This window comes from Capra hircus, chromosome 3, assembly GCF_001704415.2.
Source record: "Capra hircus breed San Clemente chromosome 3, ASM170441v1, whole genome shotgun sequence".
Taxonomy (NCBI): domain Eukaryota; kingdom Metazoa; phylum Chordata; class Mammalia; order Artiodactyla; family Bovidae; genus Capra; species Capra hircus.
In genome coordinates this window covers 15,726,033-15,746,155 of record NC_030810.1, presented here as the reverse complement: position 1 = coordinate 15,746,155, position 20,123 = coordinate 15,726,033, and the positions used below count along the sequence as shown (strand labels likewise).

The 20,123-nt window shown below is 39.4% G+C and overlaps 1 protein-coding gene across 9 annotated transcripts in view; it reads left to right on the top strand.

Annotated features, from left to right (window-relative positions):
• The window catches only part of SCMH1 (sex comb on midleg homolog 1 (Drosophila)), a 217,899-nt gene that overhangs the window by 109,200 nt on the left and 88,576 nt on the right, over positions 1 to 20,123 (top strand). For all 9 annotated transcript variants that reach the window (XM_018042586.1, XM_018042579.1, XM_018042539.1 and 6 more), the window contains 2 exons: positions 9,686 to 9,774; positions 15,646 to 15,889. In XM_018042586.1, coding sequence (XP_017898075.1) covers positions 9,686 to 9,774; positions 15,646 to 15,889 — 333 coding nt within the window. The remainder of the gene's footprint in view (positions 1 to 9,685; positions 9,775 to 15,645; positions 15,890 to 20,123) is intronic.

Genomic DNA, 20,123 nt, shown 5'->3' with positions numbered 1-20,123 from the left:
CTCTGTATCAAATGATTATCATAGCCACATTGAAAAACTTCCAACAATCAGAACCCTTACAGTACACCCTCATTGGGAGATATTTCAAAGGAAGAGGAAATTCTGATTTTTTTTAACAATGTTAGTGGTTTTGCCATAATAATCTGAAACTATTTTGTGTGTATTGAAGATAGATGTAATGAGTAAATAGATACAAAATATGGAATAGAAGATGAGGAAGAACCTTGCAGTGTAGGATTGAATTGAAGGTATGTTATGAACTCTTTACTTAAAATAGGTATATAAATCTACAATTATATATATATTAAAATATCCATATATATTAACATATAATACATATTCGCTTAGAATATATACATGTTTACATATGTATATGTATATATTCCAAGATGGTACATGTATATGTGTATGTATGTATATGTTCCAAGCTCTGTCTGTTGAAAGGCCTAGAAACAATGACTCCTCAGTAGCAATGTGAGGAGTTGATTTCTAAATTTCCAGATTACTTGATTTCTAAATCCCATTCTCCACTAAAAGGAATCATGGCTCCTTGAAGCAATGGCTATTTCAAGACTGAGCAACAGGTGAATCTGGAACATCTTATTTTGCCAGAAAACAGTTTCAGAGAATGATGGGTACATATCAAAAGGATATAGGAGCCAGCCTAAAGAGACTTTGACTAACCAAACCTGGAAAATAAAACCATCAAAAAGAATAATAAAAATAAAAATATTATAGTAGTTGCACCATGGGTCCCTAGTGAAACACTAGAAAAAAAAAGTTGCAGAGAAAGTTCTTTGCAGAATTTCAGCTAATAAATATTAAAAGTGATAGAAAGTTATCATTTTGGCAATCACCACTTTAATGAATTCAGGCCAAGACAATCAATGAATGCTAAGAAAAGCTTATAGTCCTGAAGTTTTTCCCCACTGATTATCTATTAATTACAAGGGGGAATTATAATAAAGAAATCTGTCAGTCATTCCTTAACAAGTGATCAAATTTAGTATCATCAATGATTAGACCAACATATATACCTCTTAAAGCAATGAAGTGAGAAGTACTCAACATCACTTGTGTGGTACTTTTGTCAAAACTATTTAACATGAATGTAGTCATAAGGAAGCAATCAGAAATCCAAATTGTGGGACATTCTATAAAACAGTTAAGACTCTTCAAAAGTAGTAATTTCGTGAAAAACAAAAGGCAACTGAACAATTGTAGATTAAAGGAGACTAAAGATACATGACAACCAAATACAATAGGTAATCCTTGGAAGAAAAGTTATGACCAACCTAGACAGCATATTGAAAAGCAGAGACATTACTTTGCCGACTAAAGTCCGTCTAGTTAAGGCTATGGTTTTTCCTGTGGTCATGTATGGATGTGAGAGTTGGACTGTGAAGAAGGCTGAGTGGCGAAGAATTGATGCTTTTGAACTGTGGTGTTGGAGAAGACTCTTGAGAGTCCCTTGGACTGCAAGGAGATTCAACCAGTTCATTCTGAAGACAGCCCTGGGTGTTCTTTGGAAGGAATGATGCTGAAGCTGAAACTCCAATACTTTGGCCACCTCATGTGAAGAGTTGACTCGTTGGAAAAGACTGATGCTGGGAGGGATTGGGGGCAGGAGGAGAAGGGGACGACCGAGGATGGCATCGCTGCCTCGATGGACGTGAGTCTGAGTGAACTCCGGGAGTTGGTGATGGACAGGGAGGCCTGGTGTGCTGCAATTCATGGGGTTGCAAAGAGTCAGACACGACTGAGCGACTGAACTGAACTGAACTGAATCCATGGTGTAATTTTAAGTGAAATAGCTATAAAGATTTGAGGACAGTTGAGAATATTTTTAATTAAATTTCTTGGATAAGATAATATTGTAGTTTTAAAGAAGAATGTCCTTGTTGCCAGGACACATGTCCTGACATATATAGAGGTGAACTATCATGATGTCTCTAACTTTGTTCAAGGAAAACTGTGTGGCTAGGTGGAAAGCAGCTGTGGTGAAGCAGTATTTAGTTGCCGAACCAGGTGGAAGGTGCATGGTTTGTTCATGTACTGTTTTTGCTACTTTTCTCTAGGTTTAAAATTTTTCAAAATAAAAAATTTTAAATAAATTATGAATATAATTACATGTATATATGTGTGTGTGTTCATGTTCCCCAGGCCTCCTCTGAACTTCTCCCGAGTTCCTGAATCAGAATCTCTAGGTAATGGGGCTTGGGATTCTGCGTGGTAAAATGGCTCGCCTGCGACTCTGACACAGCTGGTTTATATTTAGGAAGCATTGCTCTTGAGACCATTCTTCTCTATTAAAATCTTGTGTGGTTTGTGTGTATGAGTATAAGTGTGTGTGTTCTGTTCAAATAGGAACATTGCATAGTCCTCCAGGTGAAAAGGTAGAATGATTCTCAGATAATGTCAATCTTTTCCTCACATCCCCTTGTTTTAATGGTCCATTCTATACTTAGTCTGAGGTTATTTCTTCTAAACAAGACTGTATGGATCACTAATTCTCAAACATGGCTGCCAGTTAGAACCACCTACGCAGCTCTCAAAAATTTCACTCCCTAGACCTTCAGTTCAGTTCAGTTCAGTCCGACTCTTTGCAACCCCATGAAATGCAGCACACCAGGCCTCCCTGTCCATCACCAACTTCCAGAGTTTACCCAAACTCGTGTCCATCGAGTCGGTGATGCCATCCAACCATCTCATCCTCTGTCGTCCTCTTCTCCTCCTGCCCTCAATTTTTCCCAGCATCAGGGTGTTTTCAAATGAGTCAGCTCTTCGCATCAGGTGGCCAAAGTATTGGAGTTCCAGCTTCAACATCAGTCCTTCCAGTGAACACCCAGGACTGATCTCCTTTAGGATGAGGCCTTTCTTCATATCAATTAAATCTGAATTTCTGGGGGTAGGGTAATGTGTTCTTTGGTGCTCCCCAGGGGATTCCAGTGTTCAAAATTGAGAGTCCCTAGTTTAGATCAGAGCTGGCCTCTAGTGAGGCCCCTAGTCAATTGTGTCAGGATCTCAGTATAAACTACCTGTTCAGAAATGATCACATACTCTGGTGTGTGGGGGACATTGACTTGAAAGGAACTCTTATATTCCCAACACTAATCAGTCTTCTCATATGGTCAGTAACCTCTGGAGTCTGACAGTGAAAAGGCGGATTTTAAAAGATCCACATCTCACTTCTGATTATGGAAATTTGAACTCTGTTTCTAGAAACTGATGGAAGGGGTAAAATTTTGGAGAGAAGTAGCTTTAATTACAGTATCTTAAATACTTATGTGATAAAGGTAATTTTAAAAATATTCACTGAACTCTCTTCTCTGCAGAAAGGCCCCTGACATTGAATAATGCCAGACCCATCTTTACCTACACTTGTCTCAAGACTAGTCACAACCACCCCCAGTTAAATAAATCTGTATTAACTTGTGTTTGAGTGTGTATGAGAGTGGAGTAGCAAAGTGGTGACAGCATCCTGGCAGAACCAAAAGGAATTCTAGCAGTCCTTCCCAAATACAGCCTGGCTGAACATTCACTTCTTACTCGGGGAAGAGTTTGTTCAGTGTCTCTCTCTCCCGGCTCTCATTTCTCTCCCTCTCGAGGTGTCATTTAGGTTTAGCCCACCCAGACTCAGTTTGGAAGCACTGCTTTAGTTGCGTCATCAGCTGACGAATACAGAAACAGGGAAAGGGAAGTGAGTTGTCCAAGGTTATGAGTGAGTGAGTGGCATGTTTCTTGACACGTATTTGTGTTTGTACATGTATGTAAAGCTCCTCTGGTAGGAGAAAAATGATTTAGGAATCATCTTGCGAGCCATAGAGTCTAATAACTTAGAGGAGCTTTAGACTCTATTACTTCAAGATGATTCTTGAATCATTTTCTCCTCCCAGAGGAGCTTTACATACATGTACACATGTACATGTGCTCCCTGGTATGAGTGCTGTTCTATTACCTGCCGCCAGAGGGCATGAACTGCGATTAGATTCTAGCCTGCTTATCTACATTGAAGTCCAGAGCTTGCTCAGATCACTGTTTAAACAGACAAACCTTAATTTATTCAGTAGTCCAACAGTCTTAGGAGCATCTGAAAGTTCTTTGGAACTGGTTGTTTATAAATATTTGTAAAATAAAGCTTAGGTAAGCACAGAATACTCACAAGTGCCTGGGGTTAGACTTGGAGACCTGGCTTTATAATATTACCCCAGCCACTTACTGGTTTAGCTGTGTGGCCAATGGTGAGTTGCTTTACGTTGACTTTTAACCTTCAGTTTCAGGTGCCTGACCTGCCAGATTGTTAATAAACTCTGCCACACATGCCTTTTGTGAGGATTAAACGGGATAACATGATAAAGCATTTCCTAGCACCCATTTAATAAGTAGAGGTTTTTTCCCTTTGTTTAGTAAAACTTTTATGGAGCTTATATTCTGGTTAGAAAAAACACATTACACACATGGAAAAAAGAAAATTTAGGCACTGATGAAAGCTAAGGATAATAAGGTGCAGAATCTAGGAGGCTATTTGAGGTAGAGTAGTCTAGGCATCCCACTCTGAGGAGGTGATATTTCAACAAAGAACTAATAAAAGATTTGAGAAAAGGAAAGGGTGTTGGAGGCAGAGGGACACAGCTTGGTGTGCTTGGAAATAGAAAGACCAGTACTCAAAGGGCAGGGAAGAGATATATGAATTATAAGATGTAAGCAAGTTCCAGATTTGTAAGTTTTGTTAAATACATAAAGACTTTAGATTTATTTTGTGGTATAAGATGTAAGCATAAGAGTGATGTGATCTGATTTATATTTTTAGAAACGTAACCATATCATTCTGATCGCTGTGTGGAAAATAGACAGTAAGGAGGCAAAAACAGAAGCAGAGTGGTTAGAAAGCTGTTGTCCTAGGATGGGCAGAGCCTGACTGTGGCTTAGATTAGGGTGTTAATGGGGGAGAAATACAGAATGGCAAGGAATGGTTCGGTTTAGGATATATTTGATGTAAGACCATCAGTACTTGCTGATTAATTGTATTTGAGAAGCAGTAGAAATGGAAGAACCAAGAGTGACTTCCAGGCTTTATGGTCTCAGAAAAGGGAAAGTGAAGTCGCTCAGTCAGGTCCGACTCTGCAATCCCATGGGCTGTAGCCTACCAGGCTCCTCCATCCGTCAGGCAAGAGTACTGGAGTGGGTTGCTGTTTCCTTCTCCAGGGGATCTTCCCAACCCAGGGATCGAACCCAGGTCTCCTGCATTGCAGGCAGAAGACGCTTTACCTTCTGAAGCCCTTGGGAAGCCCCAAAAGTTTGGTCTCAGAACCTGGGTTTAAATAACTGGTGCTGTTAACCCAGATGAGGTGACTAGAGGAAATGGGTTGTAAAATCAAGAGTTCTGTTTCAGACTCACTCATTTTGAGATTTCTTGGCATCCAAGAATTATAGAATAAGGCAGTTGAAAATATGAGCATGAAACTCAGAACAGAGGTTTGGGTTAGAAATATAAACTGGCAGTCATCGTTGATGGGAAAGGAGTACAGACCAAAGAAGAGAGAACCAGTGGCCAGATACTGAGGTACTCCCACTTTAGAGGTTAAGATTTCTTACCCACCTGGCCTTTTTTTTGCACTCCATTGTTTAATTTGAGGAGACCCTCAAATTATTGTTTTTTCCTTTTCCTTCTTGCACAAATGTACAACTCCAACTCTTTTACCAAGAAAGATAGCATGGTAGAACTGAATGATAAAATGCTTGAAGACATTAATGTGCTGATTAATAAGGAAGGCTCTGGAGACAGAAGAGTCCAGTTTAAATCCTGCTCTGCTGTTGACTAGCTCAGTCTTTTATCTATAATAGTCAAAAGCCAGCATTTATTTAATACTTACTACATACCAGCTATCTTTTTAAGTGCTTCACATGTATTTAGATTAACTTGTTTTAATCCTTAAAACAACCCATTGAAGTAGTTACTAGTTTTATCCCACTTTTTTTTTTTTTGAGGAAACTAAAGCCAGAAAGGGCCTTATTATTTCCCAGATATCAATTTCCCAGATATCACACGCCAGCTAAGTAGCACATCTAAATTTGAATCTAGGCAGCCTGGATCCAAAACCAGTGCTGCTTTTCTCATACCAAATTCACAGAGCTGTGAAAGTGAAGTTGCTCAGTCATGTCCGACTTTGCGACCCCACAGACTGTAGCCCACCAGACTCCTCAGTCCATGGAATTTTCCAGGCAAGATTACTGGAGTGGGTTGCCATTTCCTTCTCCAGCGGATCTTCCCAACCCAGAGATCGAACCTGGGTCTCCCGCACAGCAGGCAGATGCTTTACCGTCTGAGCCACCAGGAGCTGTAGAAGTGATTAAATGAGATAGCCCATTTAAAAGTACTTAGCACTTAGAGGCTAGCACATAATATGAGCATAATAAATGTTTTTTGTGGGAAGTAGCATGGTATAGTGAAAGAGAACCAGGGGGTTGGGGGATAAAGTACTCAGTAATTGGGTTGGCAGCATTTCTGCTTTACCCTTCTCTTGAAGAAGCTTGCTAGGAGGTAGGGAAACATAGTTAATAACCTGAGGTTTGGAGTAAGACCATTATATAGTAGAATCTGTTTCCACCACTTATTACCTGGGACCAGCTACTTCTCTTGAGTTTCTCTTTTATCATTTGCAAACTAGGGATAATGATAGTGTACTTCTCATGGTATTATTTGAAATATCCTGAGAGAGGTACCTATAAAGTAGTACATGATAAGCATTCAATACATATTAGCTATTATTATAATAAGTGTTTCCAGAGTGAGAGGATTTTTTTTTTCTTAGCTCAGGCACCAGGTAAGATAGAAGCCCCTCAGTAACCCACTTCTGAAAAATTGAATTGGGAATTACATGGTGAGGCACTCTAGTTGTTGGAAACTGAGGGCATGAATCTGAATTTTCTAAAGACTCTTGAGAGTCCCTTGGACTGCAAGGAGATCCAACCAGTCCATTCTGAAGGAGATCAACCCTGGGATTTCTTTGGAAGGAATGATGCTAAAGCTGAAGCTCCAGTACTTTGACCACCTCATGTGAAGAGTTGACTCATTGGAAAAGACTCTGATGCTGGGAGGGATTGAGGGCAGGAGGAGAAGGGGATGACAGAGGATGAGGTGGCTGGATGGCATCACGGACTCGATGGACATGAGTCTGAGTGAACTCCGGGAGTTGGTGATGGACAGGGAGGCCTGGTGTGCTGCGATTCATGGGGTTGCAAAGAGTCGGACACGGCTGAACAACTGAACTGAACTGAACTGTAGTCACTCCTCCCTATTCCTCCATTTTACAGAGGTGTAGGGAACATTTCTCTAGAACAGCTGTGCCTTGCTGTGCCTTATTCTTCGGTGTAATGAACTATTCATGGCAGATTTGCTCTAGGTTTGGCTTGCTTCAGCCCTTTCCTGACCTAAGGAGAATTGTTTTAAATACTCTCATGTCTCTCTATCTTCTGCTCAGAGTTGGCTTTATTCTCAGTTATGTTCTCTAGTTAGCAGTGCCAGATCTACAAACACCCTTACAAATATGATCTCAGAGAAAGAAGAGCTCTCCAACATGCATATCATATCAGAAAACAGTTGAGCCAGTTTGGGACATACCATAAAATATTTTGGTCTAAAGGGAATGTGATGCTCTTAAATGGCGTTATCTTGCATTCCATAGCCAGGTAGGTAGGTAGAGCCCACTGTAGACATCCCCACCAAATCACCTGAAATCAGGGTTTGGAGCAGGGTAGGGGGGAGTTGCAAAAGGAAAAAAGGCTTGGCAGGCAAAAAGGAAGTGGTAGCAGTTTGATAGGAATGTATAAATTGCTGTCTCCGCTGTTGATAAGAATGAGCTATCCCAAGAAGTCTTCTGACCTTGGGAAACCCCATTTAGCCTAGCCAGCTTTGAGACTTAAGCATTTAAATCATGTGGGGTAGTGCCTCTTTTCTTATTTCCATTTTTTTCCTCTCTTCTCACACTCCCCCCTTTAATTTAATTATGGCTCTTAATTAATACTTAATCCCAAAAGCTGCTTCTTCCTTTTCCATTTCCCATGCACGTTGATAATTTAGCATAGTATATAAGAGCATGGGCTCAACAGTCAGATTGCCTGGGTTTCAGTCCTTTCTTTGTCATTTGTTCACTTTGAAATCTTAAGCAGTTTACATTATACCTCTCTTCTCATCTATAAAATGAAGATAATTTCTACCTCATGGAGAAGGCGATGGCACCCCACTCCAGTACTCTTGCCTGGAAAATCCCATGGACGAAGGAGCCTGGTAGGCTGCAGTCCATGGGGTCGCGAAGAGTTGGACACAACTGAGCGACTTCACTTTCACTTTTCACTTTCATGCATTGGAGAAGGAAATGGCAACCCACTCCAGTGTTCTTGCCTGGAGAATCCCAGGGACGGGGGAGCCTGGTGGGCTGCCGTCTGTGGAGTCGCACAGAGTCAGACACGACTGAAGTGACTTAGCTACAGCAGCAGATTGTGTTGAGGATTAAATTAGATAACCAGTAGAAAGTGCCTGGCACAGTATCTGGCCCACAGTGAAGTACACAGTAATCAGATATTGTTGTTGCTATTTCTAGCTGTGCAGCTCTGGTTCAACCTGTCTGTCCTTTGTCAAAAACAGGAGAGCTGAGGTTGACTGGGAGATTATCAAAAGGCACTAGATTTTCGTATCTCAAGTTGAAGGTTGAAGCCAAATTGAAGAGAGCACTTGGAGCTCTAATTGGAAAATATAATAATGATCTTATTCTTATAATTTATTAATTAAATAGTATATTCTTGACTTGTTGTTACTCAGTCACTAAGTCGTGTCCAACTCTTTGCAACCCCATGGACTGTAGCACACCAGGCTCCTCTGTTCTCCATTGTCATCCAGAGTTTGCTAAAATTCATGTCCATTTAGTTGGTGATGCTATCTAACCATCTCATCCTCTGCTTCCCCTTTCTCCTTTTGTCTTCAGTCTTTCCCAACATCAGGATCTTTTCCAATGACTTGTCATTGAGGAATGACAATGGACAATTAACCTCTCTAGGCTTCCTTTGACTCTTTTGGAAAATGAATGTTTTTGAATAAAATAACCCCTTTCATCTTCATCATGAAGCCTGATCCTTCGTTAAGTAAGAATGAATATCCAAAAGTTTTTTTGTATTCTGAATATGTGTGAGAGAGGGGAAAAGAGAAAGTGAGAGATTGAAAGTGTATGTATATTGAGATAAACCAAAAAGTTTTACTTGTATATTGGATTTATCAGACATATTTGGTTTCTTCTTAAGAGATTATATCCCCTTTCACACTGTACTGTCTAGATCATTTCTAAGTATTTGTTATTCCTATCACACATCTATTTTGGATTTTTCAAGGAAACCTTTCAGGCATTATGATGTACGTTCTATAATACCTGTCTTGGTGTCAGGGAACTTGGTTGGGGACTTTACTACTACCTTTGCAACATTACCTTGAGCAAGTTACATTCCCTCTTACGTGCCTCATTTTCTCATCTGTCTAATGAGGCATTTTCTCTGCTTAACCTTTAAGTCCTTTCCTAACAGTCTGTAACTATCACAGCATAGGTTGTGGCAGTAGCTGGATTCCCAAAGGAAAACTTGGTATCGCAGTTCCCTTTGAGATGTATTTTTTATCTGTTGCCCGTTATGTTTGCTGCAGGATTTCGGCTGAATGCTTCCTCTTGGCCCATGTTCCTTTTGAAGACGCTAAATGGAGCAGAGATGGCTCCCATCAGGATTTTCCACAAGGTACGGTGTTCCTCAGCTATCACCAGCTCCAAATTACTTAAGGTCAAATGCGTACATCCTTTCAATTACCAAGCCTCTGATGTCTGCATTATATTTATGGCCTGAGGATGCCTTTTCAGAAACTAGTTCAGCAGAAGGATTTTTAAAGTGCCTTATGAAGCAGCAATTATCCCCAGAGAAATACTAGATTGTAAGGTAGGATTTCTGGGTTTGGGGATTTCTTATTTCTCTTCTGATAATAAGTTTTGACCTCATCTGTAATGTGGATTTCTGTCTATCTCACAGAGTTATTAAGAAGTTAGACATTTTTTGTCAGTAAAACATATAAAATGTAATATAAATCTAAAGGCTATTCTTATGGAATTCCATAACATCCATCTTCTAAACAGAGAGGAAGGAAGGAGACTATTTTTTAAGTGCCTGCAGTATGTTTGCGGTTTATATACACTATCTCATTTAATACCCACAGTTAACTTTACGAAGCAAGAATTATTATTTTGGTTTAGTAGTTAAGGAAACAAAACACTCAAATAAGAAGCTTGCCCGAGACCACATGACTAGTAAGTGGTAGAACAGGAATTAGAAACCTGTATTTGTTTTTCCTGGTTTTTCAAGGGAAAAGGCAGTCAGTCTCCTCTCAGTTGATCTTTCATGAGGTTGGAGTTACTATAAAGGAGCCTGAGTTAGCATTACTTGTGCTGCCGTTTGGGCTTTTCGGGTGGCACTAGTGGTAAAGAACCCTCCTGCCAGTGCAGGAGATGTAAGAGATCTAGGGTCGATCCCTGGGTTGGGAAGATCCCCTGGAGAAGGAAATGGCAACCCACCCTGGAGAAGTCTTCCCTGGAGAATCCCATGGACAGAGAAGCCTGGAAGACTACAGTCCTTGGCGTTGCAAAGAGTCAGATGTGACTGAAGTGACTTATCATAACATGACGCCATTTAAGTCTAAAACCTGAGAGCACCATGGTTCCCAGAATACAGTTTACTGGGCAATTTGAAATCCTTCCACTGGAGAGTACCTCAGAATGGTGGGAGGTAGGGGCCAACAAGTATTCTTTTAAATGCTTTACTGATCTTCCTAGGAAGTAAGAGAATTCTCCAAGGCCAAAATGAAGAAGGAAAACCAGAGTGTTAGGTGTACTGAATGTGCTGATGCCTTAAGGGGCTTTGCCAGTCTTACTTTTTAAGGACCTTGTCTTTTAACAACTAAAATTAGATAGAAGTTGAAGCCTTGGGCCCATGCAAGGCAGAAAATGGACCTGGGACAGCCACATGAAAAAACAAATGGATCCCTCAAATGTTTACTCCTCAGTGAAAAGACCAGGAAGAGGCTCTGCCTGGGCCATGGGTAGGGGAACTGAGTCATTCTTCTGATAAAAGCTTTCCCCCGTGGAAATCCAAGGTTCAGATATAGTGCCTGTGTTGTCTCAGAACCCCGGAATTGGAGAGGGATATTTCTGAGTGCCTGGCAGAAGGAAACCCAAAACCTCTCTAGAGGGTTTGGTTTTTTCAACCCAAATGTCATAGAAGTCCCAAAAGTGAAGTACCATTGAAAATCAGTTCAGCTCAGTTCATAATCCAGAGCCCTCAGACTCTCAAAACAAATCCTTCATGATGAAACATCAGTAGACACAACAAACAGTAAAACTATAACCTCAAGGAGTTTCAGATAATAGAAACATCAGATAGAAATTTTAAAATAAGTATTTGAAAATGATTAAAGAATCAATCCAGATTTGATGTATGATACTAGATGCTTGGGGCTGGTGCACTGGGATGACCCAGAGGGATGGTATGGGGAGGGAAGAGGGAGAGGGGTTCAGGATGGGGAACACGTGTACACCCATGGCGGATTCATGTTGATGTATGGCAAAACCAATACACTATTGTAATTAACCTCCAATTAAAATAAATAAATTTATATTTAAAAAATTTTTTAAAAGAAAAGGAATTTTAAAATGAGAAAAGTACAAACCTCTATTTTTTAAAGACAAAGTTTAAAAAAGCAAATTGAATATCTAAAATGAAACCGTTAAATTTAAAAGTCTTTTAAAAATTAAAAATAAAAATCTTAGATAGGTATTTAGGCAACTTAGACCTAGATAAGAATTAACTTTAAGACATGTGTGAGGAATTTCTCCAGAGTGCAATACAGAGAGATGAAGAGATGGAAAATATTAAAGAGAAAAGATAAAGATAATATCAGAAGGTCCGATATATGCTGAACATGAATTCTAGAATAAAAGAGTCGATATTTGAAAAGATAATGACAGAATTTTCCAGAATGTGTGATAAAGACAAATGTATACTTTAAAACATTGTGGAATAACTGAAGTCAAAAGATCTGAGCAAATAATCACACAGAATACAGTCATCCTCAGTATCTATGGGGGACTGGCTACAGGAACCCCTGAATACAAAGATCCACACACACTCAACTCCTTTATATAAAATGGTGTAGTACAGCAAGCTCTCCATATCTGCAACTTTCACGACGCAGACTGAACCTTCAAAGGCATTGCAGTTAGGCTGAAAACACATTTCTTGACAGCAGTAGTACAAGGCAAAAGGTAATAGAATAATACCTTCAAGAATTAAGAAAAAAATGGTTGTCCACCTAGAATTTTATATCTAATTCTACTGTTACTTCAGAATGAATGCAAAATCAAGACATTTTCAGCAAATTAATATAAATACATTCACTGAAAGAACAGTTGAAGAGTATGTTTCAAGAAGAAGATAATTGAACCTGGAAAGTAAGAATGAGATGTAAAATGTAGTGCTAGGGAAAGATAGGTTAGCATGTGAGTGTAACTAAACAATCATTGCCTATAACTGTATAAACAGTTATAGGAGCAAAAGTGATCAGTTGGCACTATAACAGTGTGTAACTAAATTATCCAACACCTGTTAACTCAGGAGTAATTTAAATATTCAGAGGTCCTAGTATTATTTAATTAAGGATAAATTTTAGACTTAATTATGTCAGCTGTACAGTTATGATCTGAAGGGGATCCACCAAAAGATTAAATATAGAATGATTAACGTCTGAATCAATGGAAAGGGGAAAAGGGAAGAAAATTCAGTTGATTGTTAAGGAGAAAAAAGAAGTTAAAGGTACAACTTGAAAAATAAGTTAAATAGAAACGGTATTTAGAAATGATAATTATAATAAATTTAATATGTCAGTTATGAGAAGTTAAACTCATCAGTTTAGTCAGACATAGATAGATTGCTTTTAAATCTAGCTGCATGCTGTTTATAAGAGACATTGCTGAAATATGACACAAAGGTGTTAAAAATAAAAGAATGTAAAACATATACCAGGCAGACCTTTATCAAAATAAAGCTGGTGTTAACTGTACTGAAATTAGACAGAGAAGACTTTGGTACTAAAAAGCATTAAAGAAGTTACTATCTAATGATTAAAAAAAAAATAGGTCACTAAGAAGATGAAAGTTATATATGGTCCTAAAAAACATAGCCTCAAATAGACAAAGCAAAATTTGACAGAATTACATGGAAAAATTAGAAAATCCACAATTGTTAGAGGATATTTTAATACACATCTCTCAATAATTGATAAATAGACAAGACAAAAAGTTATCAATCAGCATAAGCTAATGAGTTATAAATCAATTCAGTTCAGTTCAGTTGCTCAGTCATGTCTGACTCTTTGGGACCCCATGGACTGCAGCACACCAAGTCTCCCTGACCATCACCGACTCCCAGAGTTTACCCAAACTCATGTCCATTGAGTTGGTGATGCCATCCAACCATCTCATCCTCTGTCATCCCTTTCTCCTCCTGCCTTCAATTTTTTCCAGCATCAGGGTCTTTTCAAATGAGTCAGTTCTGCTCATCAGGTCACCAAAGTACTGGAGTTTCAGCTTCAGCATCAGTCCTTCCAGTGAATATTCAGGACTGATTTCCTTGAGGATGGACTGGTTGGATCTCTTTGCTGTCCAAGGGACTCTGAAGAGTCTTCTCCAACACCATAGTTCAAAACCATCAATTCTTCATCAATTTTAAATCAGTTTTAAAAAATAAAGTCATTCCTATTTAATAAGTGAGTTGAAAATGAAATTTTTGAAGATGCTCTTTAAGATAGCAATAGGTTACAGTATGGCTAGAAAAATGTCAGTAAAATATAAGATATTTATAAGGAATTTTTAAACTTATACTGAAGATGAAATCTCCATTAAAGAATACTTAACATATGGAAAATGCTATGTTCATGGAAGGAAAGGCTCAGTATCATACATACAAAAGTTATTTTTTCCCTAATTATAAATTCACTGGGATTCTAGTCAAAATACAAATAGGATTTTCCTGTGGAACTTGAAGAACTGATCCTGAAATTCGTATGAAAGATCGAGGAGAAAGAATAGCCAAAACAATAGTGAACAATAACAAAGTAGAGGGACTTTTTCTTCCAGATACCCATTTAAAAAGACTATGTTATTGGTACAGGATGAGACAGTAAGACAAAGGGAAACAGAGTATACAACAATTTTTGGAAACTTTATGCAACTGCATTGCAAATCAGCACCCAAGAACTAGCTACACTACTGGAGAGAGTTCACAGTGTTCCAGCTGCTTTGGAGGGCAGTTTAACAATGTTTAATAAAGTGGAAGATGAATTCTCCAGGCAAGAATACTGGAGTGGGTAGCCATTCCCTTCTCCGGGGGATCTTCCCAACCCAGGGATTGAACTTGGGTCTCCCGCATCATAGGCAGGTTCTCTACCATCTGAGCCATCAGGGAAGCCCATCCTGCTGCTGCTGCTGCTGCTGCTAAGTCGCTTCAGTCATGTCCGACTCTGTGCGACCCCAGAGACGGCAGCCCACCAGGCTTCTCCATCCCTGGGATTCTCCAGGCAAGAACACTGGAGTGGGTTGCCATTTCCTTCTCCAGTGCATTAAAGTGAAAAGTGAAAGGGAAGCCGCTCAGTCATGTCCGACTCTTCGCGACCCCATGGACTGCAGCCCACCAGGCTCCTCCATCCATGGGATTTTCCTGGCAAGAGTACTGGAGTGGGGTGCCATTGCCTTCTCCGACCTATAACCCAACAATTCTACTGTTAGGTATACACACTGAAAAAAAATCCTCCCACATGTGAAAAAAGAAACAACTGTAAGAATGGCTGTGAAAACTCTTTTGAAATAGTAAACAATTCAAAACAACATTACATGTCTGCTGAAAGAGAGGAAATAAATTATGATGTAATGGAGTACTATTAGCAGTTAAACTAGAGCTAAATTTACAACATGGTTACATTCCAAAAACAGTGTTGAACAAAAAAAAGCAAGTTGTAGAATGATATGTTCACTATAATACTATTTATATAAAATTTTAAAGTGTGAAAATTATATATATAATTTGGCACCCCACTCCAGTACTCTTGCCTGGAAAATCCCATGGATGGAGGAGCCTGGTGGACTGCAGTCCATGGGGTCACTAAGAGTTGGATACGACTGAGCAACTTCACTTTCACTTTTCGCTTTCATGCATTGGAGAAGGAAATGGCACGGACACGACTGAAGTGACTTAGCAGCAGCAGCATATACACACACACATAGTAAAGTATAAAAATATGCATAGGGAAGGGCACAAAGGAGGATTCAGCCTTACCTGTTACCTTTTATTTCTTGAAAAAAAAAAAAAAAGACCCGAAGCAAAGATGTCAAAATATTAGAATTAACAAAGTAATACTTTGGTATATTTTGAAATTCATTTAAAGGAGAGTCTAAAGTTCCATTGTAAGTCTTATATAGCACTTTCTAATCATCCCAATGAAGTACCAGTTTCTTGGCATACATAGTCTCTCTCTTTGTATCTAGGTCTGTATATCTCTTGTCTCTCACCTAGGAACCACCGTCACCTTCTCACAACTTCTTCAAAATGGGAATGAAGCTAGAAGCTGTGGACAGGAAGAACCCTCATTTCATTTGCCCAGCCACTATTGGGGAAGTGCGGGGCTCAGAGGTGCTTGTCACTTTCGATGGGTGGCGAGGGGCCTTTGACTACTGGTGCCGCTTCGACTCCCGTGACATCTTCCCTGTGGGCTGGTGTTCCTTGACTGGAGACAACCTGCAGCCACCTGGCACTAAAGGTAAAGGCTTGTAAAGTCGGAACCCAGGTTACTAAGGGAGCCTGCCTAGATCTCCCATGGTCAGCATCCCTTCACCAGCAAACCTCACTCACAGGCAAAGGAGGATCAGGGGCCAGCAACCAACATCCAGTCAAGAGCAGTCAGAAACAGAAAGAGTTTAAACATCGCGTGAGGATATACACGGAGTGTGGCATAAAGTAAAATTTCCTTGCTCAAATACCTTGGTTTATTCTCAAGCAACTAGCTGCTCCTCTCTCTTACTCTTATTCCTGAACTGTTCCAGAGTTTGAATAGTATCATTCTTGAGGTGCACACCCCAACTTTGTAATTGAGCTGGAGTAACATTATATTACATAAAAATACTTAACCAGCACTGTAGTTTAATAGAAAAACCATGGGCTTAGATGTAAGATAGATTTGAAGTCCATCTCTGCCTTTTCCCAGCTGTGTGGCTTTTTGGTCAGTTAGTTGACCTCTCTAAACCTCAAAATTCCTCATCTGTAAAAGAATACCTACTTTATAAATGAGATTACCTGGGCAAAATGCTTACATAATGTCTGGCAAACACCAAATGCTAACCAAATGTTTTCATTGTATTACTGCTGCTGTTATTCTATATTAACATAACATTATTTATTATACTTACTATGTAATATGCTATATTCTTATTATTATTATACTCTTATTATTAAAATAACTGCTACTAATGGGAGAGTATACATAAAATACTAGAATAGTACCACAGGATAGTTAACAGCCAGTGATATTTCTGATGGTCATGATGTTGGAGAACATCCAGGATAAACTTTGAGGTAGCTCTTAATAAAGAAAATAAACAGTAAGAATCTCATTCCTAAAAGTACTGGTAAATCTGAGAGAATAGAAAGTCACCCTTCCTGTTGTCTGTGGGTTTCATTTCTAAACCTCTATCAGATTCAGTCATTCAATTAGCCAAATATTTATGTAGTACCTAATTGTGAGCCAAACTCAGGATACAGTAGCTACAAAGATGAAAAGCATTCATCAAGTGCCCTCATGACACTTTCATTTTAGAGGGATGAGATAGTCAATATACATTTAAATCAAGAAATAAACAAGGTGATTTCAGATAGACAATTTTTCCTAAGGAAATAAAGTATAATAAGGTAGTGACTGTGAAGGGATTCATTTTACAGCTTTATTGAATATAATTGAAGTAAAATATGGAGAAGACGATGGCACCCCACTCCAGTACTCTTGCCTGGAAAATCCCATGGACAGAGGAGCCTGGTAGGCTGCGGTCCATGGGGTCGCGAAGAGTCAGACACGACTAAGCAACTTCCCTTTCAGTTTTCACTTTCATGCATTGGAGAAGGAAATGGCAACCGACTCCAGTGTTCTTGCCTGGAGAATCCCAGGGACAGGGGAGCCTGGTGGGCTGCCGTCTCTGGGGTCGCACAGAGTCGGACACGACTGAAGCAACTTAGCAGCAGCAGCAGAAGTAAAATAAGCTGCACATATTTAAAGTATACAGTTTGAAAAGTTTTGACACGTATATATATATATCCATGAAACCATTACTTTAATCAAGATAATGAACATACCCATCATCCCTAAAAGTTCACTGTTCCTTTTTGTGGAGGGGGAACTTTTTGGATACAATTTCTTTTTAGGAAAAATTGTCCAAAAAGATGATTGATATTTGAATTCGATGACAAAAAGAAGCCATGCAAGGAAAGAGAATTCCAAGCGAGCAGATGTGACATACTTACAATGGTACTGAGACATGAATGAGTTTATTATGTTTCAAGGGCAGAAAGAATACTGCTCTGGCCACAGTGTACCATGGGAGGGGCAAAGTGGCACAATCATGTAGGACCTTATAAGCCAGAGTGATAATTTGGATTTTATTCTAAACATAATGGGGAATCATCAGAAGGAGTAACAAAATCTGATTTACTTTAAAAAAAAATCACTTGCCCTTGTGTCCAAGAATACAAAAGAGCATGTATGACTCAACAATAAAAAAGATAAATAACCCAGTTGAGAAGATGGACAAAGGACTTAAACATTTCTCCTAAGGAAATATCGGAGAAGGCGATGGCACCCCGCTCCAGTACTCTTGCCTGGAAAATCCCATTGACGGAGGAACCTGGTGGGCTGCAGTCCATGGGGTCACGAAGAGTCAGACACGACTAAGTGACTTCACTTTCACTTTTCAGTTTCATGCATTGGAGAAGGAAATGGCAACCCACTCCAGTGTTCTTGCCTGGAGAATCCCAGGGACAGGGGAGCCTGGTGGGCTGCTATCTGTGGGGTCGCACAGAGTTGGACACAACTGAAGCGACTTAGCAAGCAAGCAAGGAAATATACAAAAGGTCAGTAAGCACTTGAAAAGATGCTCAACATCAGTAGTCATTAGGGAAATGCAAATCCAAGCCACAGTGAGATACCACTTTACGCCCATGGGTGTGGATATAATCTAAAGACAGACAGTAATAAGTGTTGGTGAGAATGTAGAGAAATTGGAACTCTCATATGTTTCTGGTCATATTCTAAACTGCTGCAGCCACTTTGAAAACCGTTTGGAAGTTTCTCAAAATGTTAAACATAGAGTTATCTGTGACCTAGTAAGTCTACTTGTAGGTATATACCCAAGAAAATAGAAATTATATGTCCACACAAAAATGTAACTTGAACTTCATGGCAGCATTATTCATAACGGCCAAAAAATTGGAATAGCCCAACTGTCCATCTGATGACAAGATGAACACAATGTGTTATATTCACATGAAATAAATTATCTATTTTTATTGACAATTTAAAAAAAATGAAGTCCTGGTTTGTGCTACAATATAAATGTACCTTAAAAACATTATGCTAAGTGAAAAAGCCAATCACTTACCTTAAAAACATTACGCTAAGTGAAAAAGCCAGTCACTAAAGACCACACATTGTATAATGGCAGTTATATGAAACGTCCAGAATAGGCAAAACCGAGAGACAAAACAGTGGTTTTAGGGGGCTTGGGAAGAAGAGGAAATGGGAAGTGACTGCTAATGGGTATGAGATTTCTTTTGTGGATGATGAATGTGTTCTAAAGTCAGGGATGATATTCCCACAACTCTGAGTTTGCTAAAAACACTTTAAAAGGTGAATTTCATGGTATGTGAAGTACACATCAATAAAGCTGTTATTTAAGACCTCATTTGGGCTGGTTTATAGAAAATGGGTTGTATCATGGTGACTGTGGACAAGGAAAATTTAGGGTTTCTTGGATTAGGTTGGTGGCACTGAGTGGAGAGAACTTGAGATGGGGGCAGCATGGAGGAGAGAAGACAGACTTTCTGCCTAGAAAAGTGCTACACCTCTAAATGCTCCAAGAAACAAATGTGGGGTCAGTGTGAGACATGCATTGCCCTCCCTCTACAGAGTCTATGAGATAATATCTCTGTGGAAATAGCAAGAAAAGAAGTGCCTTGAAAGTCACAGTGGAGTCATTTTTGCTTACTTGAGACTAAAACAGGATAAGCCTTGGTGCCCCCAGCCATATTCAGTTAGTAGGTTAGGTTTCTTACTTCCTTGGTTAGAGTAACTCTGCTATTTTGACTAGTAAGTCTCCTATAGCAATTGGGTGATTCTCAAAAGCTAGAGGAGCAGGAGAGTCTTCTGGACTCACATTTTTTTTTCTGACTGTGCATCATGCTGATAAGAAATATGGCACACCGTGTGGCTGATGATTCCAGAGTTGTTTGCTGGCTCTTTTCCTTCCCTTCAGTGTTTCTCTGGAGATTTTCGATTTTTAATAGATTACCAGAAGGACCAGCTCAGAAGGTAGGAGGTTATTCCAGTTGGTATTTCCAGATCAGGACCTTCAGTCCTTATCCCAGCAGCTGGATTGTTTCCTCCAGCAAGTCTCTCCTCCCCCACCTCATACCCTCAGTTGATTTTATAACGCAGCTTTTAGTAATAGCAGAACTTGGGCCATTCAGTGTCCTGGCTGAGAAACAAGTGATACAACTTGGAAAAAATGTGATTACTCAATTCATTTCACAAAACAAGATGTTCTCTATGTGTAAGCCTTTTCTCTTTCTGATCATCCTATCTCCTCTTTCTTTTCTACCTTCTGGTCATTAGTGTGCAAATGTTAAAAAATTCAGGTACTATAGGATTGTTTCTTACCCACAGTGAGTGGGAAAAATATCAATATTCGTTTAATGTTCTTTCACACACATTATTTCTTTGTATCTTTTGC